Source organism: Cibotium barometz, chromosome 9 (assembly GCF_041138505.1).
Source record: "Cibotium barometz isolate CiBa-2024 chromosome 9, ASM4113850v1, whole genome shotgun sequence".
NCBI lineage: Eukaryota > Viridiplantae > Streptophyta > Polypodiopsida > Cyatheales > Cibotiaceae > Cibotium > Cibotium barometz.
The window spans coordinates 53,671,404-53,698,192 of NC_141054.1; the positions used below are offsets into that span (position 1 = coordinate 53,671,404).

Sequence of the window (26,789 nt, forward strand, 5' to 3'; positions counted from 1 at the left end):
CAGGTGCACAGAAGGCTTGCCTATAACAGATCCCTGAACTCTCCACACGTCGGGCGGCTACCCACAACCTTGCATACCAAGGTGGAGGCCCCCAAAGAGGCAAACATCGAAGCAAGGAGCTGGAGATCTTCAGAAAAGGAGACGCAAGGGACGGCCGCCTCAATTGGGGATGACGGAGCGGCTGCCATGGAGTCCTTCTAGGGTACAAGACAAGAGAATGCCGAAACTTGCCACAGATAAACTAACCCCAAAAGCTGTAAGCACCTGACTGGGGGGGCAGCACTAAAGGACGGGGGAGATGGAACACAGCCAGGAAGGCTGCGCGAGGGGCTGAGACGGAAAAGGAGCTGGTGAGGGCAGGGCTGCGGTGAAGAAGGAACAGGGCAGGCAGAGGTGCGAAATGAAAGGGGGAAACGGAATTGAGCGGCGCATGGGGTGCTGGGGAAGGTGAGGACACGGACAGGAGGGCAGGGCAGCACGAGAAGGAAGAAGACCAAGGGGGAGAGCTCAAGGGGAGTTGAAGGGCAGGGCAGCGCGAAGGAAGAAGGCGGAGGGGCAAAGCTCAGGCGGGAGGGGCCACATGGAGAGGTGGCGGGCAGCAAGGCGGAAGGCAGCGGGGAGGAGACGGCAAGGGTCGCGGGCAGCACACAGGAAGCGGGGGGTGGGGGTAACGCGCAGAAGCTGGAAGGCGATGGCAATGGAGGGCTGATGCAGTCACATGCACGTGGGGAGCTCCAGCAGCTCATGGCTTCTCTTTCTTTTACCTCTATGGTATCATTGTATCACTTGAGAGTTCAACACCTTGCTGTAGATCTATTTCCAACACCTTCAATCAGCCCTCAAGCGGTTGCTACTGATTGTGTGCTCTAGAAACCTTAAGATGAGATCACGAAAATTCAAATGAGTAACCAAATCCCTCTTTATATAGCAAAACCATTACAGGTCGGATAAGCCCCAAATCAACCCCAAACCTGGCTGTCCAAACGCAACCCACAAAAAGTTGTCCACCGCTTACTGGCAAGTGTGTCACATTCTCCCCAACTAACATTACAGCTGTCCTCAAATGTGGGGTAACCTTGAAAAGCATCCGACCAAGAAATGCAAAGGTAAAAGGAAAAGCTTCCTACCGCACGGACTGTCCTGAGATCTAAGAAATCACGTTGTGAGGTGAAAAAAAGAAGAAAGAACCACTGCCTCTATAGCCCTTCACCCCGCAAACTTGGAATACAACACACGAACGGAGGCATCACCAGTCACCGGCTGGAACACTCTCTCACACTTCACCACCCAACCCACACCAGACAAACAACACAGGGGCACCATAGACCAAAGCAAACACCCAGCAATATATTCCAGTTAACACATTTCATACAAGCTTCTCGAGGTGGATGAAAATGATTTTGTGATGCATATGGTTAATGTTTGGTATGCAGTGATGCAGCCATGGTGTTTCAAAGATGTCGGGGAATGGGATGGTGAGTTGCTGTTTCCTTTTGATCCTGGTGGATAGTTATCGGATTTGCTTTTGCTGCTGAGCATGAATGCTCTAGCAGATGGGGAGGTGGCAAAGTATGTCAGGCGTTTTTCTGAGAGGTATTTCGGGCTTGTGTAAATACGTGTGCATGGCAGTTGTGAAGAGTTTGGCTTTTGAATGCATTGGCAGAGTGATTTTGTGGATGGTTTTGTTTTGAGGCCGGTCCGGAACGTGGTCAGCTTGAGTTGATATCAGCACTCGGTCGTTTGAATGTGTACGCATCCTATAAATGAATGGGCACTAGCTGGTTTTATTTGAAGGTGTATGGAGTGGGTACTAGAGAAGGTCGCATTTGAGTATATGGGAAGCATGGGAGCAATAAAAGATGGTGGCCAATGTAGCTTGAGCTTTGGTGTAAAAAGGATGTTATGGTGGCCATTTTTCATTAAAAAATAAAAAATAAAAAATAAAAAAATAAGGATGATGTGGCCAGCTAGTAACATTGGCGTGGAGCTTCATGTAGTTGCCAGCACGAGTTCTGGAAGGGCGAAGAGCTAGGGAGTCGGCGCAGCCTGCAGAAGAAAACGGAGAGGCCGCCGTGTTGTTACGGGGGTCCTTGGTGTGTGCGCTCGGCAGGTGAGAGGCTGGTGTCAAGGGCTTCCCGGGCGTTGAGGGCTGGTGCGGAGCCGCAGGTCTGCAACAGAGAGCCGCAAAGAGGGCCGATATGGTTGAGAAGGAAGCTGCAGGCGTATGGACTTGGGCTAGGTGCTGCTGGTGAAAAGGCGACAGTGGGTAGCACAGCCGTATGTGGGAGCCGCCTGGAGATGCTGGCGAAGACTGAGACGCCGCCTAGGAGGCAGAGGCTGGTGGGGCGCTGCAGTTGGTTACACAGGCTGGCGCAGAGGCGACTGGAAAAAGGGCCGCTCTAGTGATTTGAACGAGGGCCAACGAAAAAAAAACGTTGAAACCGCCTCGTGGAGATAAAAAAGGTGCAGGTGATGCTGCCTGGCGGGTGATTGCGCAGACCGTAGACGTGTGGGAGAGGGTTGGCAGCTGCTGGCGTGCAGCTGACGGGCTGGTGACTGTAGCGACTGCAGAGAAGTGCAGAGGAGTCGTTAGGTGACAGGTTGGCGCAGCTACACACAGACGGGGGCCTTGGTCATTTTGCAGAAAGAAGTGTGAGAAGGGCTGCGCCTTTGATAGAGATTTTCTTTGGAGGGTACAGAGCAGACAGGCGGTTGCTGAAGCTGGTACTGGACTTGTATGAAAAGTGGCGGGTGCTGGCGTCAAAGGGAGCTGCTGGTGAGGACAAAAGGGGATAAGCTGCAGGTAACAGAGGGCTGGTGTGGGCCACGTAAGCTAAGACTGACAGAGTGGACAGAGAGCAGGGTGCCGAGTGAAGCAGAGAGAAAGGTTGGTGTTGCTGCTTGGTGGTGGGCCGGTAGCACTGCAGATAAGCTGCAGGTGACACAGGAAGAGACAGAGAGAGAGAGCGTGGAGTGAAGCTGCTGCTGACGACACATGCAGAAGTGATGGGCTGCAGAGAGAGTTGAAGGTTAGCTGGTGTGGGCGCCTTCTGAAGTGTGAGTGGCCGGGTTCATTCTGGTGTGGTTGGTACAGCATGCAGGCGAGAGGTTCGCGGTGATTGGGGATGTGTATCCTCAGGCAGTGACAGGTCTGAGTGTTTTTATGGTTGTGTGAGTAAGGCTTCTGTGTCGGGAGAAGCTTGTATGAAATGTGTTAACTGGAATATATTGCTGGGTGTTTGCTTTGGTCTATGGTGCCCCTGTGTTGTTTGTCTGGCGTGGGTTGGGTGGTGAAGTGTGAGAGAGTGTTCCAGCCGGTGGCTGGTGATGCCTCCGTTCGTGTGTTAAGTTTGCGGGGTGAAGGGCTATAGAGGCAGTGGTTCTTTCTTCTTTTTTTCACCTCACAACGTTACATCCCCTCCTGAAGCTGACATTCCGGCCAAGCTTTGTCAATCTCAAAACCTGTAGAGCAACTCCCCACCAGATATCCATGTCAATCACCACCTAATCCAACTCCTCAGCAAAAAGTGTGGGCAACAATCCCTATTTAACTCCAGCCACATGTGAGACTCCGCATATGGACCACAATCCCTGGCTTCCCAAATCCCCACATATGTTTACTGATGAATGAATCAAACAGAAACCCACGGCTTCTCACAATTATTGCATCAGCTGTATATTGCCACTACCTCTGGGCACTAATATGCCCAAACCAATACCTGCCCTGCTTGTTAGGCACCAATGCTTGGACCTCCCTATGGACAATACCTTGTGGAACATCACATCTTGCAATACAACGAAGAAAATACTCCGTTCTTGTAGGAGATATGCATATTTGTAGTGGAATTGTATGTAGGAGTTAGGAGGTAATAGTGCTAGGCACACTAGACCTTATAGCATTTAGTTTGAGTGGTTTTTAAACCTTAGAGTCACTTACACTTATATAGGGACACATGGCACATTATGCTTGGACCCCTTTGGGCCTCTCATTTAGGGGTTTTTACTTTAGCTAATGAAACAACTCACACACATACGTAAGGTTTCCACCGCCAACTCTCCTTCTCTGTGTACTAGTCAAGTTCTGCTCTACCTGTGTGTGTGGGGTAGCTACCTGTAGAAAGGTCTTCTAAACCCTACAACCCAACATTCGGTATCAGAGTAGCACAGCAGCAGTTCAGCTTCAGCAGTCGTGGCCAGCCACAGAGAGCCCTCACTGCCTGTTGCAGAGCCGAGCACTGCCTTTGCCACAAGCGCCGCCACCCACAGCCAGTTCCAGCCACTTAAGAGCCGTCGCTGCCCATTTTTGGCACCTAGCCGGGGGGCAGTCTGCTGCAGCCGGACTTTGGGGCGACTCAGTCCTGACCACCGGGCGGCACTAGTGGGGAGCAGCCCGCCACCGCCGGCTGCTCAGCCGATATCTTCTCCTCCGCCCACTACCTGGCCATATCCGCCTAGCTCTGTGGCCACAGCCCGCAGTCAGTTTTCCAGCAAACGCAGAGCTTCGTGATAGCTACACGACAGTAGGCACTTCTTGGAGGGCCTTCTTACCAAGGCACAGCCACCCCACCTAGGAGAAGAGAACGAGGAGCAACAGGGACAGCTCGAGATACAGCTGGGTGAGTCTCGCGAGATCCGACTGTCGGAAGGCAGTAGAGTCCGTGTGTGGAGCGAGAAGATTGACGTGGCACTACTACTGCTCGTGTCTTTGAGCTACTCATGGGTGCTATACAGAGAGAACTTACGGCTCAATATTGATGAAGTTGTACCTGACAGGCAGCTTGTTACAAATACCTTGAATTCTTTGCCTTCTTCTTACCTTGGGTTTCTCACAGCTCTCTTAAGCTCTCTATGAGGGGTGGCAGAGATCCGGTCTCTTTTGATGAGCTTGTGGGCTTGCTTCTACAAGAGGAGCAAACTAGGGCCAACAACCACTCTCATGGTGGTGAGAACAGGCTTTTGCACTGAAGGCTAAAGGTAGACACAAGGAAATAGATCACCAAGGGTGATAGTTCTTCCGAGGGTGATGCCTCAAAGAGCAAGAAGAAGAAAGGGAAATGCCATTTCTGCCATAATCAAGGGCACTATATCAATGAGTGCAGGAAGAGGATTGCTCAAGATAAAGAGAAGAAGGATGCAAGCAAGGAGTCAAGCAATGTGGTGGATAACCTAACACACAATCCCTTATCTTCTATCACCTAAAAATTGGAGTACTCCTAATATTTCTTTAAAAAATGATTTTTTTAATTGATAAATAAGTTTTGAGTCGTTGAAAAGAAAACCAAACCAAAGGCCATTAACCTGCTTTTGTTCTAACGATCTATAGCTTTGCTGCACTTCGGTCTTTTCATCCCTTGAAACTAAGGAATGAAAAAATGAGTCTTTGTTTAGCTCACGAAAATCAATCATACTTCTGGAAGGAAACCTAAACCAGCACGGCCTTCTGCACCCCTTACCTGAGATTAACAACAATTATAAGCATGTTCCCTCCCTCCCTCCCTCCCTCTCTCTCTCGTGCATCAAAGTTTCACGGCATGATGCAGTAATCGCTTACCATATCAAATCTATAAGGATTGTGATTCTAAAACAATCAAGCAAACTTAAACGGCACAAAGATATATATACCTAGATGAATCCACGAACATGCCCAAATTCACCTTTTAAGAATGTGCAATTTATAACCTCATGGTAGTCATCCACAAGACAATAAACCATCAACTCCATCATAGTATGGACTGGATACTACGACATCCCCACTAACGTCATCAGTGCGAAATAGTGGGTGTAGAACTTGGTATCGAAGATATCCATCTCATAGGAGCTGACCCCAATGCAACTCAAGCAAAAGAATGCACAATTACACAAGGTTTGAGCAGCTTGCAAAAATGGCAAGTGAGCAGACTATCACAAGATCATTGAGAATAACCACACCGAAACCCAAACCAGAACCTAAACAAAAAGCCAAAGCAAAACCTTAACCAAAACCGGATCCCTTTTAGGGAGGCGAATGCATCCGATGCCTAGCTCTACTAGCTATTAGTATGATTTTTTCTTTGAGTTTTCTTTTGTTGAAAATATTGGCTGAGGACCTTCATGGTCTCCATGTTGTGTATTTGGTCTCACAGGTTAGTTTGGCCTTTCACAACAATTTTGGTCATCATCTAGCATCATGTGGATACTTTGACTAATGTAGCTAGTTTCGTGCAATTTTAATTTTCCATGGTTCAATACTCAATATAGATACTACCTTTATAGCTTAATAGGCCCTCTTGTCCATTTTTCTTTTTCGTCATTTTCCCCAACTGAATGAGAACTAGTAGTAACAACCACACTGTCAGGACTATGAACAAACTGTGAATGAAATGGAGGATGAAACCTAGCACACAAGACTCGAGGTGTTTCTTCCAACTACATACTAGAAATGAGTGGAACTTTCGGTGTACTGTTGATGCATGTGCACATTAGGCGCTTGCCCCAGTTAATGTTAGGTTGGAACTTGGTACGCAATCATGAAACCACCTCATGCCGAAAATCACGTCTACACCAATTAACAGTGTGATTATGAAATCACGCACAAAATCCTCCTTCTCAATCACGAACTAGTACAACATGCTACTGACTTAACTCTATGAACATGCATTTTTCAAAACCAGCTACAACCCTATCTATTGGAATCAACTCTAAGTGATTTTGCCAAGCAACTCGCTCGAAGATAACATCCTGGTACTGCAACAGTCAAATAAGACTACGACCTACTGGTCATTGGTAAGACCATGACACTTAAGGAGCTTGGGTGACTCCTCGACTCTAATCTTTATGATTCACGAACTCACTAGTGGAGTTCATGTGTTACGACCCTGTGTTTTTCTCTAGACAACAAGCAGGTGGGCACGGGCATGGGCATGGGCATGGGCACGGGATGGACAGTGTGAACGGCATCAGTTTGGATATGAAAAGGAAACCCATATGTGTGGCCAACCCAAGTGTGAAGGGGGACAAAAGGATTTTAAAGTTTATAAGGTTTTAAAACCTTTGATGATAAAACTTTATTATTTTTGGAAATTTGCGTTTTTGCTATTTTGCTTTTGGCTTTTTGGAGAAAGCAAGTGGAATCGCGTCTCTGGTTATAAAAGCGACGGGTGGTGGTCGTGTGGGAGCGTGTGGTTTATGCGGGTGCATCTCCTTGAAGTAGGCCACGTGCAGGCGCTAGGCGGCTCCGTGTATTGAGACAGCCAGGCGGGCGGACGTCAGGCGGGAGACTCTTTGCAGCATGGAGCAGGCCACATGCGGGTGCTGGCAGCTGCATGTGTGGAAGCAGCCAGCGCAGGCATATCAAGGCGACTGGTGGGCTGGATGGAAGCGCAAGGGCTGGGTGCTTTCTCTCCCTCTCTCTTGGATGCAGGTGGGCAGTTTGCAGGCGGCCACCAAAGCGCGCAGCTGAACAGTTCTCTCTCTTTTTTTTGTAAGGGGCGGAGGACTGCAGGCGGACATAGAGGCGCAGGGCTGAACAGCACGCTTGACTCTATCTCTCTCTTGGAAGGAGGTGAGTTAAAGGGGGCGCCAAGGGGCTAACAGCCAAGAGGTTTTTCTCTCTTCGCGAGCAGGTGGGGCTACAGGAAACACACAGCCGAGAGACCTTTTTCTCTCTCTCTCTCATCGTGGATTGCAGGCTCTAATTGGGATACAGAAGATCAAGCTAAGGTGCACAGGATGATGTTCATGGACGAGATGTGTTGTTGCTCTTCGTCTTGGATTAATGTTTATTAAAGTTTCCTAGGGGCCACCCATGGTTCAAACATTAATAAATATTAATGTTCTGGTCCCCTTCACACCTGAAGATGTCCACACATCATTCCCTTGTCCGGGCACCCTAAATATGAATCATTTAATATTTATTTTGCTCAGCAACCACCATGCCCACACTTGTGCTGTTCCATTTTCACAGGGTCATGACATACCCCCCTCTTGAAAAATGGCAAGCGTCCTCGATTGCAATCTGGTGATATAGCAAAATATCCAAAGTGAAATATACAATATGGCAAGATCAGCGTCCCAATCTCTCTAAGCCATGCACATGTTTCAACATTCACTGCAAACCAATGGCATAGTAATAGTCCAAGTTGTATACCACTGTGAACCATACACAACCACAACATCCAATGTGACTAGTACACATATATCATAGAAGTCCCATAAACAGATATACTGTCAGCCATCAGTACCTTCGGGTGAGACAAAAACTGCACCAAGCGACCTCTAGATGTCATCTGAGCCTGTCTGTATCAAGGGAGTGGAGGTGCTACCCCCCTCTTGAGCATCAGGCAATGCTCCAGACCCATGCTCTGCTGAACCTAAATGAGCCATAACAAGAGTCGGCTCCAACTCAAAGGCATCGAGATAGAGCTGCAAAACCTGAGGTGAATCTGTTAAGTCACCTTTCTCCATCCACTTCGCATCCATCGGTCAATAGTTCTTGAACTTCACGAGATAGCGACGGGAAACTTTACCTTGTACCTTTCTTTCCTTATGTGCCAGTATCTGCTCTGGAATAAGAACCTCATCAAGTTCCTCAACTTCCGGCTGAGCCTCATCTGATACATCCTCAGGCACATCCCCACGGAAAGGTCTAAGGAGACTCACGTGAAATGCATTGTGAATCCTCCAGTGATCTGGTAACTTCAAGCGATAGGCCACCTCACCAATCTTTTCCAATACCTGAAAAGGCCCATAATAGCGCATGCTCAACTTAGGGAATAAGCACTCTTTACCCTTCATCTTCTTGAGCCTAGCCTTTTCGAATCGCAAAAGAACCCAATCACCTAATGCAAACTCTAATGCACGTCTCTGACGGTCTGCTGCTTTCTTTTGCTTTTGCTGAGTTTTCTGGAGTGCCAACTTAACTCTCCGATAAGCTTCATCCATGTTTTCCACATACTGATCAGCCTCAAAGATCTTATCCTTTGTGTGCAAAATGGGTGGTACCTTCTTCCCTCCTTCCACAATCTCAAAAGGCGCCTTGCCCGTCGAGGTATGAACGGTGTTGTTATATGCAAACTCCACCAAAGGAAGATACTTTTCCCATTGTTGCTTGTGCTCTGATACATAACACTTAAGAAGATCTAACACTGTAGAGTTAGCCTCTTACGATTGACCATCTGTTTGTGGATGAAATGAAGATGAAAACTTGAGAGTTGTACCCATGTTGTCAAACAATCCTCTCCAGAATAAACTTGTCATCCGTGGATCACGGTCACTAATGATAGACGTAGGCAAGCCATGATACTTGAAGATGTTCGCCATGAACAACTTCACCATATGATCATCAACCTTGATCGTCTTACGCACGGGAATGAAATGAGCCTGCTTACTAAACCTGCATATAGATAGTCCAAATGCCATCATTTCCCGTTTGTGTCCGTGGAAGATCAAATATAAAATCCATGGCAATGCTCTCCCATGGTCTATCTGGAATAGGTAAAGGCTGTAGTAACCCTGGTGTCTTTTGACGGTCAAACTTTACCTTCTGACATACGATGCATTGCCTAACAAAAGCATCAACATCTCTTCTCAAGGTTGGCCAATAAAAGAAAGTCTCCACTGCTTTTACCGTGGCATCAATACCTCTATGACCTACATACGGTGGAGCATGACTTTCAATCATAACCTTGAGGCGCAATTACCTGGTAACACAGTCTACCATGCATCAACAAAAACCCATCTCTGAGAATATAGTGCTCATGCCGCTGACCCTCAGATATCTGATCATACAACCTTTCAAAGTCCTCATCATGGGCATACTGCTCTTTCATTTCATCAAGCTCATGATGATAAGCAAGTGAAACTGCTGAGACCTGTGGCTTGCGTGACAAAGCATCTGCCACAACATTCTTTTTGCCTTCCACATGCACAATCTGGAATAGACAAAAAGTTTGCCCATCGCATATGCTTCTCTGAAAGCTTAGTTTGCGTGAGGAAATAACGCAAGGTCTGATGATCTGTCTGCACAGTGAAATCAGCCCCAAGCAAATAGTGTTTCCATGTAGAAAGAGCATGAATTACAGCCAACATCTCTTTCTCATAAACCTGTAAATGCTTCTCGGCATCTTGCAATATTCTACTCTCATAGGCTATCACATGTCCTTCCTGCATGAGACCTGCCCCAATGTTGTTTCCACATGCATCACATTGGACAACAAAAGTCTTTCAGAGGTCCGGTAATACCAATACTGGATCCAAAGTAAGCTTTTCTTTAAGCTTTTTGAAGGCTGTAATTTCCTGATCAGCCCATCTAAACGGAGTTGCCTTCTTTGTTAAGGCATGAAGGGGCGAAGCAATTTCAGAAAAATACCGTATGTACCGCCTATAATAGGAACACAATCCCAAAAAGCTGCGTACATCATGCACGGTCCTCAAATCTGGCCAATTAAGAATTGCTTCCACCTTCGATGGATCCATACGGACTCCATGCTTAGACACAATATGCCCCAAGAAGTATATCTCTTGCAAGAAAAACTCACTTCTCTTGCCATTAATAACCAGCCTATGGTTCCGGAGTTCCGCAAACACAATGGCCAAATGCCTTCTATGCTCCTCCTCAGTTTGTGAATGCACAATCATATCATCAAAGAATGTGCCCACAAACGCTCTATGAGGCCGGAAAATCCTGTCCATCATTCTGTTAAACGTGGCAGGTGCATTTGTCAAACCAAAGGGCATAACCAAGCACTCATACAACCCAAAAGTGATTCGAAATGCTGTCTTATGCACATCCTCGGGTCTAATATGTATCTGATGATACCCGCTTTTCAAGTCAATCCGACTAAAAACTGTGGAGCCCTGTAAGCGGTCCAAAATGTCATCGATCCTCGGAATGGGGAATCGATGATGGTATTCTTGTTCAGCGCCCTGTAATCAATATACATGCGCCAAGAACCATCTTTCTTTTGCACTAAGAGTACAGGTGAGCAAAAGGGTGAAGAGCTAGGCTGTATCAACCCTTTATTCAATAGCTCCTGTACCTGACTCATAATTTCTTCTTGTTGGGCTGCACTAACACGGTACGGCGGTCTATTTGGTGGAGTACTACCAGGAATTAGATCAATGGCATGATCTTCTAGCCTTTCCGGAGGAAGTTCTCCTGGCAATGACTCGAAAAAACAATCTTGGAACCCACATAAGAAATCAGTCCTGTCCTTATCTAACATAGAGAAATTAGACTTAGACTCATCATCTTTTGCATCCTTTACATAAATCAAGTACGCAGAAAGATGCTTTTTCATTACTGATGAAATTGCCGAAGCTGATACAATAGGAATAGATTCCCCTTTTAGCTTTACATCCAAAACATGTTCTTTCCCTCTATGAGTCAAAGTAATCTTCCTATTGTATGTATCCACCACCACATGTACTCTGTGGCACCATGGCATTCCCAACAAAACATCACATCCATCAAGTGACATGATGAAAAACTCCTCGCTGTCCACATAACACTGCAAATGAAGCCTGAGCTTCCCAATAATAGGAGTGACGGGTTCTGCATACCCAGGACAAGCCATGTTAGCCTCATATAAAGGCCCCATCTCCTCTGCACGAATCCCCAATCGGCCAGCCAAATCCAGTGAAATAAAGTTGGCTCTAGCACTTGTGTCAAAGAATATCAAGGCATTTTGATCTCTCACTTTGCCCCATGCCCTGCACAACTCAGTCTCTTCACCACCTGGCTGTTCCCCAACAAGATCAAGAACTAACCCTGCAGAAGGTTTTGGTTTCTTTGACTTGGGCTCTCCTTTGGTGTCACAGTCCTTTTGGGACTTTCTCTTGGGACAATTAAAAGACATATGTCCCTCTTCTGTACAGTAAAAACATTTCCGAGCATCCATCAAAGCCTGTCTCTCCTCAGGAGTTCTCTTGGGCATTGGCAACTTCTTATACCGCTTCTCTGTAGACCCTTTTGCATCACGCGAAGCATGCCCTGACTTTTCAAATTTCTTGCTCGAGTTCTTACTGACTTTAAATCCAGATGAGACTCCAGTGAGTAACGCATTAGCTGTCATAGCATTCTCTATCATCTGTGACATATTTGTTACTCGAGTCTTTATACAATAGTCACGCACTTCCTTGGGCAGCCCACAACAATACTTCTCTACTTGCTCAGACAAAGGCACTGCACGATAAGAAGTAACTGGGAGTAAAGCTTCCCAAAACTTCTTATTATAATCTTCAAGATTTTCACACTTTGATGCATCCAACTTGTGCCATGTTGTCATTACATCCACCTCAAAAGTAGATGTGAGCCAAACGGAAGAGAACACCTGTTTAAATTGTACCCAAGTAGATGGTGCTATGCCCTGCAAAAGAAGAGTAGACCACCACTGCAATGCATTGCCTTTGAGAAAAGTCGCAGCTTTTCTCACCTTAGAGGACTCCGTGTAATTACCACCAGAAAAAGCAACATCAAACTGCTGTAAAAAGGTAAGTGCTTTTAACTTATCTTTGGCCCCACTGAATGTATCAAATTTCACAGCAGCTCCACCTTCCTTATAATCCTTCGCCTTACCCATAGGCGTCAGATTATCGTAAGGAAGTGGCTTCACAAGATTGCTACCCCCAGCATTCATGCCCATCATAGGGTCAACATTACCAATTCCCACACCTGGCATGCCATACATTCCAGCCATGTTTCCAAACATACCATTATGCATATCGGGCTGCATGCCCCCATACATATTTACTTGCATTCTAGGTTGCATGCCCCCAAACATGTTTCCTTGCATTCCGGATTGCATACCACCATACATATTCCCCTGCATTCCAGGCTGAAAATTTGCTCCAAAAGTCCCTAGCATACCCATGCCTCCCTGAGGATAACCCCCAGTCATGGATTGGAACACAGAGCCACCACCAAAATAACCTGGATGTATAGACTGCTGAGGAATAGATGGCTGTCCGAAAAAGGAACTCTGTGAGTTAGCACCAAAAGCATGTTGCATGTTCGGAAACTGTCCAAAAGATGGATCCTGTGGGAAGGCAGTACTATGACCCTGAGGAAGGTTCTTAGAACGCACCTTCTTCTTCTTCTTTTCAGGCTCAGAACAGGATCTCATAAATTCAGCAAACTTCTCACTTTGTGTGAGCTGCATAAACACATCCATAACACCTGCCAAACGATTTTTAAACTGAGCATCATCTTCCTCTTTACTAGGCATATCTTCTGGATGTGTTACATCCTCATATTGCTCATCATCTGCAGCCTGTTCTCCTGCAAGAATATCCTCAAATTCATTTCTCTCAGGAGAGGTCGCTTGCTCTTCCTCTTCATGATAAAAATATTCGTCTTCCGTATCAGACATGTTGCTGAATTTTTCAGCAATGACTTTTCCTCGAGTCAACCACGAGCTCACCCCATGATGGGTCCCGGCAACGGAACCTTGAAACCGGCCTCTGGTAGAAACCAAAGTGCGGTAGACTAGCAGTCACCCTTCCACTTGCAGTCCAAATAAGAAACAAAATTAACTGGAGCTAGAGTGCCCCAAAACTGAAATGAAATCGACACCTGTTGGCCCCAAAGCTTGGCGCCCCTTTCAGTATTTCTTTATTCAAATTCAAAGAGATGTAAAGCTGAGTACAACAAAGCCAGCCAGGAGAATACACCTTTATGTCCAATCTGGCAACCCACAAGACCTCTTAGCACAGAGGATTCACACACAGATCTGTGTCCCACAAAAGCAACACTCTGTGCTTCCCTCTGATCAACCAAGACAATTCAGTCGGGCAGCCTTGAGCACACATCTGGCATATCCCATGAACATGGTTTCACAACTCAGCACAAACATATACATCCACTGTCCAATCTCTGTTTCCACCCTTTCATCCTGCCATACCCCTCCTCTCACAAGGGGCCAGATAACACAACTCTACAGCAGACATAAGCCAGTGGAAAGAAAGAAAGATGGACAAGTTCAGAGCTTACCAATTCAGTGCGTGATTCTGCACTCGTGAGGCCGATCGTACCAATTTGTACTTGCAAGAAACTGTCTGTACTTTCCTCCCTGCAACCACTTGACTGATGCACCAACTATGCTCCGATAAAATCCCACATGCAGCTGGAGATGCGCCGCCTTACTGTTCAGAACTGACAGGTTAGTACTTGCCTGTACTTGTCCGTACAGGTCAGCAATACCTGATTGAACCTGTCCGTACAAGACTGTACGGACTGTGCTGCAGTCGCCTGAATCTGCCTGTACAGGTGTTCGCCTGCTGTACCCGACTATACCAGTTGGTACAGTTCTGCGCCTGCAATCAGCCGCCTGTGTCAGCTGACGTACAGCCGCCTGTACTTGTTTTGTACGGTACCCTGTCTGCTTCACCTGAACCAACCTGCAATAAAGCTGCAGCCGCCTGAACCAGCGCCGCTTGTACTAATCCGTACGCAGCAACCTGTACCTGCAGTCGTACAGCAGCCACGTGGACTGTACCTGCAACTGTACGGCCTGTCTTGTTTTGTACGGAAAATTCTGTACGCACTCAAACACACAGCAGCCAGACGACTTACGCTTCCCTTCTCCTCTACGCATGAAACTTGCACGCATTCCCAAAAGCAAGAGAGAGAGAGAGAGATGAGGGAGGCGTGTACCAAAAGGGGAGTTTGCTCCCTCCAAAAATATCCTAAGGCCCAAACTTTAATGTTTATTAAAGTTTCCTAGGGGCCACTTAGGCCTAGGGGCCACCCATGGTTCAAACATTAATAAATATTAATGTTCTGGTCCCCCTTCACACCTGAAGATGTCCACACATCATTCCCTTGTCCGGGCACCCCAAATATGAATCATTTAATATTTATTTTGCTCAGCAAAACCACCATGCCCACACTTGTGCTTTTCCATTTTCACAGGGTCATGACAGAGAGTGGTATACCATCTACTCGGAGCTGATGTTACTCTCATGTTTCTAAGTTCTTAGTATTCCATGATGAGTTTCCATGGACAGTTTTGTATCACCCTAGTTAAATAGCTATGTGTATGTTTTCTTTCTATTATATTTTCCATTCCATGATGAGATATGCCATGGACATTATTGTATCACTTTGGTCTCATAGGCCCATTGGGTCTTTAGTAGAAGCTTCATATACCTTTGTCTCTTGGAGATGACCTCACACTCTCGCAGCTTGCCCACATGAAAGAAGTTATGCCCGAGATTGTGTGGGAGAGATGGAATTAGGGTTAGGTTAATTCATGTGGGAGACATACACGGAGAGAACAAGGGAGAGAGAGAGAGAGAGTTGTGGGGATAAGTCAACTCATCAAAGATGTTAGCATGAGTGTGTGACTCCCCTATCACACATGTATATTGCACTAGTACACATAGTGCACTTAGTACATTAAAAGTTCTAAGTGTACTATGTACTATAACTTATGGGCTTGTACACACTATAAGGGTGGGCATAGTGCCTTTACCCCAACAACCTCCCACTTAAAGGCAAAGTGCCCTTAAATGAAGGAAAAGAAAAAATCAGCATGTACATGATAATATACAAGGCCATATCAAGGCTGAAACTGGCCTCATCCAATGCCCATCAAGTGTTTGCAATGGGCAAACCGCTCCTGAGGCAAACTCTTTGTCAACACATCAGCCGGGTTGTCATCCGTGTGAATCTTAACAAGCTGAATTTGCTTGTTCTCTATCACCTCTCTGATGAAGTGATACTTCACATCCACATGCTTCGTCTTTGCATGAAAGATAGGGTTCTTTGCCAACTGGATGGCACTCTGACTGTCACAATGCAACAATGGAATATCCCCTGTATAACCCAAATCAACCACTAACCGAGATAGCCATAATGCTTCCTTGCAAGCCTCTGTGGGCTGCAATATACTCGGCCTCTGTAGTAGATAAGGCTGTGCACTTCTGCATCCTGGATATCCATGACACAGCACCTCCTGTGAATGTAAACACATAACCGGTAGTAGACTTCCGGTTATCTGGATGACCGGCATAATCCGAATCCGTGTAACCATGCACTAATGCATCCTGTTTGCCAAAGCAAATGCACATATCCTGTGTGCCCTTCAGGTATCTCATGACACCTTTCACTGCTTCCCAATGCTTCTTGCCAGGGTTGGCCATGTATCTAGAAACCACTCCCACTGCAAATGCAATGTCCGGCCTAGTAGCAACCATGGCATACATGAGACTGCCACAAGCTGAAGCATACGGAACCTTGGCCATATCAGCCCTGTCTCTATCCGACTGTGGGCTGTCCATAGCACTGAGTTTCACATATGGAGGCAAAGGAGTACTAGTCTTCTTCCCCCCGTCCATATTGAACCTCTGCAAGACTTTGCCAATGTATTCCTTCTGAGACAAATACAACACATGCTGATTTCTGTCCCGAAGTATCCGCATACCCAAGATGTGATTTGCATCACCCAAATCCTTCATATCAAAGGTTTGATGCAGCCTCTGCTTCAAGGCATCCATCTCTTTACGAGATTTCCCGGCAATCAACATATCATCAACATACAAGATGAGGATCAATAGACTGCCATCCAAAGCTTTCTTGGTGTACAAGCAGTGATCTATGTCACTTCTCCTGAATTTCTGGGATTTCATGAATGTATCAAATTTATGATACCATTCCCTTGGTGCCTGTTTGAGCCCATAAAGACTCTTTTTCAGCTTGCATACAAGCTTCTCCTTTCCACTCACTGTATAACCCTCTGGCTGCTGCATATATATCTCCTCATGGAGATCACCGTGAAGAAAAGCAGTCTTCACATCCATCTGAATCAAGTCCAGATCATCATGCGCAACCAAAGCTAACACAACTCTAAGTGTGGTCATTTTGACCACTGGAGAGAAGATCTCCTCAAAGTCCACACCATATTCCTGCTTGAAGCCCTTAGCCACTAACCTGGCTTTGTATCTTGGCTTTGCATCTGGTGCAACTTTGAGTCTGTATACCCACTTGCATGGCAAAACCTTTTTGCCTGCAGGCAAATGCACCAATTTCCATGTTCCATTTTTGTGCAGAGAATCCATCTCTGACTTCATGGCACGCTCCCAAAGAGCCTTGTCTGCCCTCTGTAAAGCCTCCTTATAACATGAGGGCTCCCCACAGTCAGTGAGCATCAAGTAGTCAACCCCTGGAACAAACCTGTCAGGGGCTCTGGAGGGTCTAGTGGACCTCCGTACCCAATGACCATCATTTGCAGGTTGCTGTCCAGCCTGCATATCACCCATTGGTGGGTCCTGTTCCATGCCATAAGGCTGAAAAATCATGCCCGGTATCTCCTCTAACTGTGGTATATCCATAGGGATATCTTCTGCCATCTCTGGCTGTCCATTTGGACCATTTTCAGCACCATTTAAGGGCTGGTTTTCCTGCTGTAATGGCTGATTTACAGCCCTTTGTTGTTGTCCATGATGTCCATCATCATCAAAGATGACTCTGCCAGGCTCCTGTTGCCTTGCAGGCTCCTTATACATGCATGTTTCATCAAAAATGACATCATTGATGCGTACAATCTTTCTATTCACGGGATCCCAAAGTCTATACCCCATTTCACCTTTGTCACCATATCCTAGGAATATGCATTTGTGAGACTTAGGATCAAGTTTGGTGCGCATTTCCCTGCGTATGTGCACGTACGCAACGCAACCAAACACCCTCAAGTGCTTGTATGAGGGAGGCTTCCCTGTCCATACTTCCTCTGGCACTTTCCTACCAAGCCTCGTGTTAGGTGACCTGTTTATAAGGTGAACGGCTGTCATAACAGCTTCAGCCCAAAAACCATGAGGTAATGCAGCATGTGACAACATAGAACGGACCTTCTCCTGAATGGTCCTGTTCATCCTCTCTGCTGTCCCGTTTTGTGGAGGATCATAAGGAGTAGAGAGCTCCCTCTTGATGCCTTTAGCATTACAAAAGTCCTGAAACTGTTTGGACATATACTCTCCACCATTGTCGGAACGCAAAGCCTTCAGTGTTTTGCCAGTTTGATTCTCAACATGAGCAACAAACTTCTGAAACACTGAGAATGTATCACTCTTCAAACGAAGAGGATAAACCCACACCTTGCGTGTGGCATCATCTATAAAAGACACAAAATATTTTGCCCCTCCCAAAGAAAGCTGAGGCATCTCACATACATCTGTATGCACAAGCTCTAACTGAGCATCTTTCTGTCCAAGAGCTTTCTTGTGGGGGCACTGGAGTTGCCTACCATATATACAATGCTCACAAAACTGAAAACTTGAAAACTTTAGAGAAGGCAAGTAACCCAAACGAGACAATTGCTCCATTCCTTTGACACTCATGTGTCCCAACCGGCTATGCCACAGAGATTTCCGGCAGCTCGGTTGCATTTACATTAGCATGGTGACAAACACCTGCATGCATAAAGTAAAGAGTGTCCACCTTAGAGCCTCTGGCAACAACCAGTGAGCCCTTACTAATTTTCCACTTTCCACGACCAAATGTGGTAACATAATCAGCATCATCAAGCTGTCCAGTAGAAAACAGATTCTTCTTGATCTCAGGCACATGCCTGACATCATGGAGCATAAGCTGTGAGCCATCTGAAAACACAAGCCTCACATCACCTCTGCCAAGAATCTTGCATGCATGGTTATCACCCAAATAAACCACTCCTTCATTGCCAGCAGTATACCTGACAAACAAGTCTGTGAATGGGCATCAAGTGAAGACGTAAATAGGACCTCATCCTCACTGCCACCTGCATGTGACACATTGATTTCTTCAATCTTGACTCCACTTTTGCCCTTTGGCTTTACATCTTTGGCTTCATCTTTCTCTTTGTCTTTGCCTTTTCCCTTTTCCTTTTGATCATTTTTCCATTTGTAGTATTGCTTTTTAATGTGTCCCTTCTTGCCACAATAATGGCATTCCAAATCCTTTTTGGAGCGAGACTTGCTCCTTCCCCTTTCTTGGCTTTTCCCCCTTTGCTGGGATCTCCCACGTGCATTCATTGCATTGGACTTTCCAACAGAGTTGTTTTTCCTGTTCATCTCTTCTTGAAGAAGAGCACCCTCAACATCTGCATATGACAGCATAGCATGCGAATTGCTAGTGGCTGTCCTGAATGTGTCCCAACTCTCTGGCAAAGTGCATAATAGAAAAGTGGCTTTGAACTCATCGTCCATTGCCAACTTTTGATTAATGACTTGGCTGACAATACCATTAAACTCATTTAGATGGGCTGTCATAGATGCCCCTTCCTTCATCTGAAGACCTATGAGTTTCTTCAACCAATACACTTTGCTTGAGGCACTTTGCTGGGCATACAAGTCCTGCAATCTCTGCCACATTCCCCAAGCTGTCTTCTCTTCACGAATGCTGAAAAGTAATGAGTCTGACACAGACAACATGATAGTAGATCTTGCCAGCTCATTCATATCTTCCCACTCTTCAGCAGTAAGAGAAGCGGGCATTACACCCCTTTCTTTGATAGGCTTGTGCTGCTTTTTCTGGAGCAACACATTGTAGCACTGGGTTTGCCAAATATCATAATTATGCGAGCCTTCAAGCTTCTTGATGTGAAGCAATGAAGAGCTCTCACCTGTGGTTGCCATAGCAATATGCAACCTGTCAATGCCTGACTCCCTGCAAAATGTGCAAACACTGCACCAAAAACACACAAAGTGCTCACAGTTGTTCTCCCTAGCTTTATCTCCCACTGCGGAAGCACAAATGCAACTTTTCTCCCACTTTATGTGATGAAATCACCAAAATCTGGTTGCTGCAGATTTTGGACAGCACCTTAAATGTGCTCTGTTGTTGCCCTTCCAAAGTACTGTACAGCAGTACCAAGTGCTCACCAATGTACCAAACCTGTACCGGCAAGTACAGCGGCTGAAATTGAACCTTTTGGTCACTCAAAACAGTGTACAGCCATGCCAAAACTTGCACAAAGCTGTGCCAAATCTGTACCAGCAGGTACAATAGCAATAAATGCTCTCCTGGCTGTCCAAATGAGTGAAAATCAGACTTTTACAGTCCCGTACACTGCATACAACAGTCCCGAACAGAAATTGGGCAAAAGCCCCTTGACTGCAAGCTGATTTTTGAGGATTCAAGGCATAAATGTCTTGCCTGCTGCTTTGCCAAGCTCAACAAGCATACGAACTTGAAAAGCCCCTTGATTTAAGATCAATTTCTGATCCTACATGGTACATTGACGCACATGAAGGCATCCAGAGTGTTCACGATGCTTCCCCCTGGCCACATATACATCCAAATAATGAAAGCCCCTTGATTTACAGGCACATTGAGTGCTTGTAAGGCATCAACACATTATCCACAGCATCAACTGCGAGTGCCTGCATGCAAATCAACCCAATCGGCACAAAAGCCCCTTGATTTGCACTGCAATTTGCTGCAATTTTGCCCAAATGTGCGATTTCTCACATCATACATCATGTATGAGTGCTTAATTGCACAATTACATCAAAAGCCCCAAATTTCAACATCCAAATTTCCTGCAAATTGATCCTGATTGTGACCAATTTCCTGCAAATTGATCCTGATTGTGACCAATGTCACCCAATTTTGCCAATTTTGCTCAAAAATTGAGCAATTGGGCACCTGTACCTGCTCAATTGATTACTGTACTTGCTCAATTGCAAATCCCAAAAAAAATTGAAGCAGAATACCTTGTAATTTTCTGATTTTTCTCTGATTTGCAGGCGGGTTTTGTTGTTGCACGAAAAGGGGTGATGATGCTGCTGCTGTTCTGTGCAGGTGGGGGGGGGGCACTTCTTGCTGCAGATTTGATGGCTGCTCCAATCAAGATGATGCGTTTGCTGGTGTTGTTAATGAGCGGCGAAGGGCAGAGCACGCTGGTTGGTAACCAGCCTTTCCTCCGTCGGGTCCAGTGGCTTCATCACGTTGCTGCGTACGGTGACCTCCTTGCGCAGAATACCCACGTTTAGGCGAGCTTCGACTGGTTCTGGTACGCAGACTATCCTGGTTCTGGTCCGCAGCGTGTATCGCCTATGCGCTCGCTATTGAGCGCCACTCGCCTAATAGCCAGCCGACGACCAAAGCTCGCCTTCGCTCACGCCCAGTATTCGATGGACGCCCGCTATGCTGCTTCGCTCATACGCGTGTTCGCCTGGCTTCGCCCAGCGCCACTCGCCTAGGTGGCCAGCGTTTTTGCACGCCTCACCACGTCCAAAATCTGTAGCGCTACTAGGTGTTGTTGACGGGCACCCGCCTGGGTATGCGCCTGAATGCCTGGGTATGCGCCTGATTGGCTGGGCAAACCTCCCTCTAGCGCCACTGGACAAATGCTGGTCACCGTGCTTTCTTCAACGAGTTGAAGCTTCTGGATTGGCTGGAGACTCTGAAGACAACAAAGGACCAGGGAAGAATCTGCTTGCACTGAACAAGGCTCTGATACCAGTTGTGTGGGAGAAGGAAGAATTCCCTACGAGCCAGTGATTCAGCACTCGAGAACAAACCCTAAACCAAGGCTCTGATACCAGTTGTGTGGAAGAGATGGAATTAGGGTTAGGTTAATTCATGTGGGAGACATACACAGAGAGAACAAGGGAGAGAGAGAGAGAGAGTTGTGGGGATAAGTCAACTCATCAAAGATGTTAGCATGAGTGTGTGACTCCCCTATCACACATGTATATTGCACTAGTACACATAGTGCACTTAGTACATTAAAAGTACTAAGTGTACTATGTACTATAACTTATGGGCTTGTACACACTATAAGGGTGGGCATAGTGCCTTTACCCCAACAGAGATAAGGGCAGCCCGAGAGAAAGGGAAAGTGGCCTTCTATAGAGATGGTAGAGTGGTGATTATGGAGAGGCGCTCTTCATGACGGCACGAGACCTATGGGACTACATTCAAAGTTGCTACTTGGAATTGCAATGGATCTCTACGCCTTGATGTAGGGGCTTTTGAGGATAGTTTCACTGGGAGGGACATCATCTTCTACTCTAAGACGCATCAGGCTCCTGGACAGTCCATGCCACATGTTACTGGATACCGATGGGAGACAGCTTGTAGACAGGAGACTCGTTCAGAGCATAGAGGACGGGGCTCAGGAGGAGTGGCAGTATTGTTTAGAGAGGAGCTGCAGCCACTGATACATATAGTCTGCAGAGATGAGCAGGCTAGGTACATGTGGGTTAGACTGAGGGCAGAGACGGGCAGATATCTCTACATTGCTATATGCTATTTTGCTCCTAGTACATCAGTGTATGCATCACCTAGAGGGCAGTCTCCCTTTTCTATTTTGGATGATGACATTTAGGAGTTCTCCAGGGATGGTGACATCATTCTCCTGGGGGACTTCAATGCCACAACCGCCCATAACCAGACAATATTTTATGATACCTCAAAGGAGATGTTGAGGGAGCTTGATGTTAGGGATATGGGCCTATCTAGACTCTCACAGGATGAGGAACACACTGAGTATGGGCGGTATTGGATAGACATGGGGACTGCACATGGATTGGCCATCCTGAATGGCCTACAGAGATTCCCGGCAGCGGGCGGTTTCACTTGCTTTCCACATCGGCATGGTGCTAGTACAATGGACTATGTTATCGCGCAGCCCAGTCTCATTCCCTCTTTTCAGGATTTTATGGTAGGCACTAGACCAGTTGTGTAATATGCGGAAGCTCTGGAGAAGGATCGGTACTTCAAAACTCATAAATCAGCACTCTTTTCGCGACGGAATTAACGCACAAACTGAAAGACGATGTGCAGAAAATAGAGAGAGAAGGGGGAGATGGAGAGGACACAGTATTGGGTCCCAATTACCCTCTGTAGGGCCCCCACCACGGATGGTGTATTTGCTTTATTAGAATGATGTAAATCTGAAAACAAATACAGAAAACTTGACCTTTTCTTGGCTGGAAAACCTGCCCTTGACCTTCAGTCCTTCACCCCTTTGCGTTAGCAACCTCTTGGCTGTCCTGGCCCTTGTTTGCTTGATGCACTTGGTGAATTATGAGATGACTTCAATGATTATTGGCTGGAGTATTTATACTCCCTCTATCATCCAGTCGGCCAGCTTCATGAAGCTCCACGACTGGGTCTTATTCAATAAAATGCTTTCACACTATAATAAATGCTGGCCATTCTGCGCATGCTTTCTGGGACAGCTCCTGGCTGCTGGGCATTCTGCGCAGAGGTGTGGGACTGCCCCCTACACCTGGCCGACCTGCTGGGTAGGGGTATTAGCCCTGTCGGCTGCCTGTCCAGCAGCATGAAAGCTGGCCGACAGCCCTTCCAGCCCATGCCATGGCTGGTGGGCACAGCCTGGGCCCTCCTGGCCCCTTGGGGGTGGTTCTACACCTCCCCCATGCCCACACTAAGAGTGCAAGTGCAAATCTTCGCACTGGGGTAGCCCTATGGGCTGGCCCCATCTCTACATGCAAACCTACATGCCTACAGAGGTTTGGCATCCAGTTGCAAACCAGATACACAGAACATCTGACATCATTCCAGAGGGAGACTCACAGCGCGGACTGGCACTGCTTCATGTGCAGGACAGTGCACACCTGACCTTGGACTCATGTGCAGGACAATGCACACCTGACCTTGGACGACTGAGATGGATCCCTGGCTGACTCGTCCCGGACTGGGCTCACATGGGACCAGTTCACCATCCCAGGTCTTGCACCTTCTGTACAGAAATGTCTACGTGGCATCCAAGTGCGGGATGCACGTGACATCCCCTTCTGCTTAACTTGACGGAAGCTGCATAGCCTCCAAATAATCCGTCAATAATGCCGGATAGTCTTCGAAAAATTCTTTGTCGAGCCATACCGCTTCATGAGTTCCTCGGTCCTGAAACTTCGTGAGAAACTGTCGTAGTCTTCGGCCTGAGCCATGCTTGAAACGGTGCAGAAGGATCTGTTCTGGAACCATTACTTCTGCTTCATCAATAATGTCTGGTTCCGCTTCGTCTTTGACCTCTGAAGGGGGTGGACCTGCATATGGCTTTAACCAACTGACATGAAATACATCGTGCATAGTCCAACTCGGAGGTAGCTTTAACTCCATAGACACCTCATTAATCTTTTTCCGGATGGGAAATGGTCCGAAGCTCCTGAAAGACAACTTTGGGCATCGCTTGCCCACCTGCTTCAATCTTTGCTTCATAATCCGAAGATACACCCAATCCCCTTCCGAAAACTTCATGTCCCTTCGGACTTTATTGGCCTGTCGGGTGTAGGCCTCTTGCGCTTTAGCCAATCTGTCTTTAACGGACTCTAGGATCTCCTGGTAAGACTCCGTCACTCTGTTCGCCTCAGGTACTGAAGACGAAGTCCTCGTTAACAACGACTGGAAAGGCCTTCCAAACGCTGCCTCATATGGAGTCTTGCCAATAGCTGAAGAAAAAGAGTCATTCAAAACAGCTTGAACTAAAGGCAAAAACGATTCCCACTTACCTTGCTGATCGTGGACGTAACACTTCAGCACATCAAAGGCCAACTGGTTGTATATCTCTGTCTGGCCATCTGTCTGTGGGTGGAATGCACTGGAAAAATTCAACTTAGTACCAAAATTATCAAACAATGCCCTCCAAAAATGACTGGTAAACTTGGCATCTCGGTCTGACACTATGGTCCTAGGAATCCCGCCAATCGGGTACCAATGCCGAATGAATAGCTGGGCAACATCCTCGGCGGTCACATTGGTCCTGCAAGGAATAAGCATAACAAATTTGCTGAACCTATCAACAATAGTCAAACACTGCGTATTACGCTTACTCGGACTGGGAGGTAGATTTGTGACAAAGTCCATCGAAATGTCCTGGAAAGGACCCTCAGGAATCGGCAAAGGCTGTAACAACCCTATCTTCTTTCCACGAGGAGCTTTCACCTTTTGACAAATGTCACAGCGTTGTACATATGTAAACACATCACGCCTCATCTTTGGCCAATAGTATTGCCGTTCTAATTTCTTCAGAGTCGAATTCATGCCCCTATGACCACCTGTAATGGCGTCATGGGCATCATGGAGAAGAGTTGCCCGGAATGATTTCATGACACATAGTCGGCCTTTGTAGAAAAGCCAACCATCACGTATCAGAAAATGGCATGGTCCTGTGGCATCCAATGCCTGTTCCCACTGTGTACCGAATTCCTCGGAATCCGCGTACGTGTGCTTCATGTCTTCTAGTCCTGTACCAACAAGGTCAAGTCTAGTGGTCTGAATCGTAGATACTTGTCCCTTCCTGCTCAAAGCATCGGCCACTGGATTGGCCTTTCCTGGAAGGTACTCAATCATACCACCGAGCTGCTGGAATATCTGACTCCAGCGGTGTTGTCGATCACTCCACTGTGCACTTGGCATCGTCTGAATCCAGCGCAATGCCTGATGGTCAGTGCGAACCTCGAAGTCACGGCCATACAGGAAATGTTTCCAATGTTTCAAGGCCTGAATAACTGCTAGGAGTTCACGATCATAGACTGAGTAGTTCTGGCGGGCAGTAACTTACAAGACATGTAAGCTATTGGATGACCATTCTGTTGCAATACACCTCCAATTGCGATGTTACTCGCATCGGTGATCACTTGAAATGGTTCGTCCCACGAGGCAAGGGCTAAACAAGGCGCTTCTGACAAAGCCACCTTGAGGTTCTGGAATGCCTCCAACGCTCGTAGAGTCATTCGAATCTTTTGCCTTCTTGTTTTCACTCCCTTTAGCAGATCGGTGAGGTCTGCCGAGAGATCAAAAAACTTGTCAATGTGGGTGGAATATGCCTGGCATATACCCACAAATGATCTAATGTCATAAGCGGTCTGAGGTACTTCCCAGTTAACAAACTCGGCCACTTTAGCCGGATCAAGTCGAATGCCTTCAGCACTAATTATATATCCCAAGTAATGTACCTGGAACAGATAAAATTCTGACTTCTTTTCATTGACATAGAGCTCGTTGCTTTCCAGCAACTTAAGGACTTTCTCCACATCAATGTCATGCTACTCAACTGTAGCTTAAAATATGAGTATGTCGTCCAGAAATATGAACACACACTCTCCAATCAACTCCCGGAAAATACGCATCATCATGCGGTTAAATGTAGCTGGGGCGTTCGTCAATCCAAAAGGCATAACCACAAATTCATAGTGGGCCCGTTCTGTACGGAAGGCTGTCTTGGGGATGTCCCCCTCTACAATCCGTACCTGGTGGTCCAATTTAGAGAACACCTTAGCTCCATTCAGCCTCTCGAGAATATAGTCGATTCGAGGCATCGGGAATCTACTCTTGATAGTCAGCTTGTTGAGTGCACGATAGTCGACACACAACCGAGAAGACCCATCTTTCTTCTTGACAAACAAGATCGGTGCTGCAAATGGCGACACGCTGGGGCGGATGAAGCCAGCTTGCAACAATTCTTGGAGTTGGCGGTCCAACTCCGATTCCATTGCCTTAGAAAGGCGATACGGAAACTTGCTCGGGGGTTCCGAGCCTGGGAGGAGGTCAATCTTATGATCCTTCGGTCTGGACGGGGGAAGCTGGGGAGGGAGACTGTCCCGAAGAAAAATCTTCTGGAACTTTTCATGGAGAACCGAGTACTTCTCAGAAGCACTGGCCACCGTCTGGGCTGTCTGGATGTAAATCATCGCACATTGTGCGCCTTTCCTGACTGCTCGCTTAGCCTGCAAGTGGCTTATGAGCAGAAAGTTTGGAATACCTGGCTCACACTTAATGGTCACCGGGGTGTTTGACACATTCCGATCGATTTGGAACGTGTGCTTGTCCCACTTGACATCAGGAAGAATTTTGTGAAACCACT

The 26,789-nt window shown here is 46.8% G+C and overlaps 1 protein-coding gene across 6 annotated transcripts in view; it reads right to left on the reverse strand.

Annotated features, from left to right (window-relative positions):
• The window catches only part of LOC147635707 (uncharacterized), a 143,910-nt gene that overhangs the window by 82,644 nt on the left and 34,477 nt on the right, over nt 1-26,789 (reverse strand). For 4 of the 6 annotated variants that reach the window (XM_086803104.1, XM_086803103.1, XM_086803108.1 and 1 more), the window contains exon 2: nt 5,299-5,453. The exons of 1 other annotated variant lie outside the window; for it this stretch is intronic. In XM_086803104.1, coding sequence (XP_086659230.1) covers nt 5,299-5,453 — 155 coding nt within the window. The remainder of the gene's footprint in view (nt 1-5,298; nt 5,454-26,789) is intronic. One more of the 6 variants, XM_086803105.1, reaches the window with a different exon arrangement.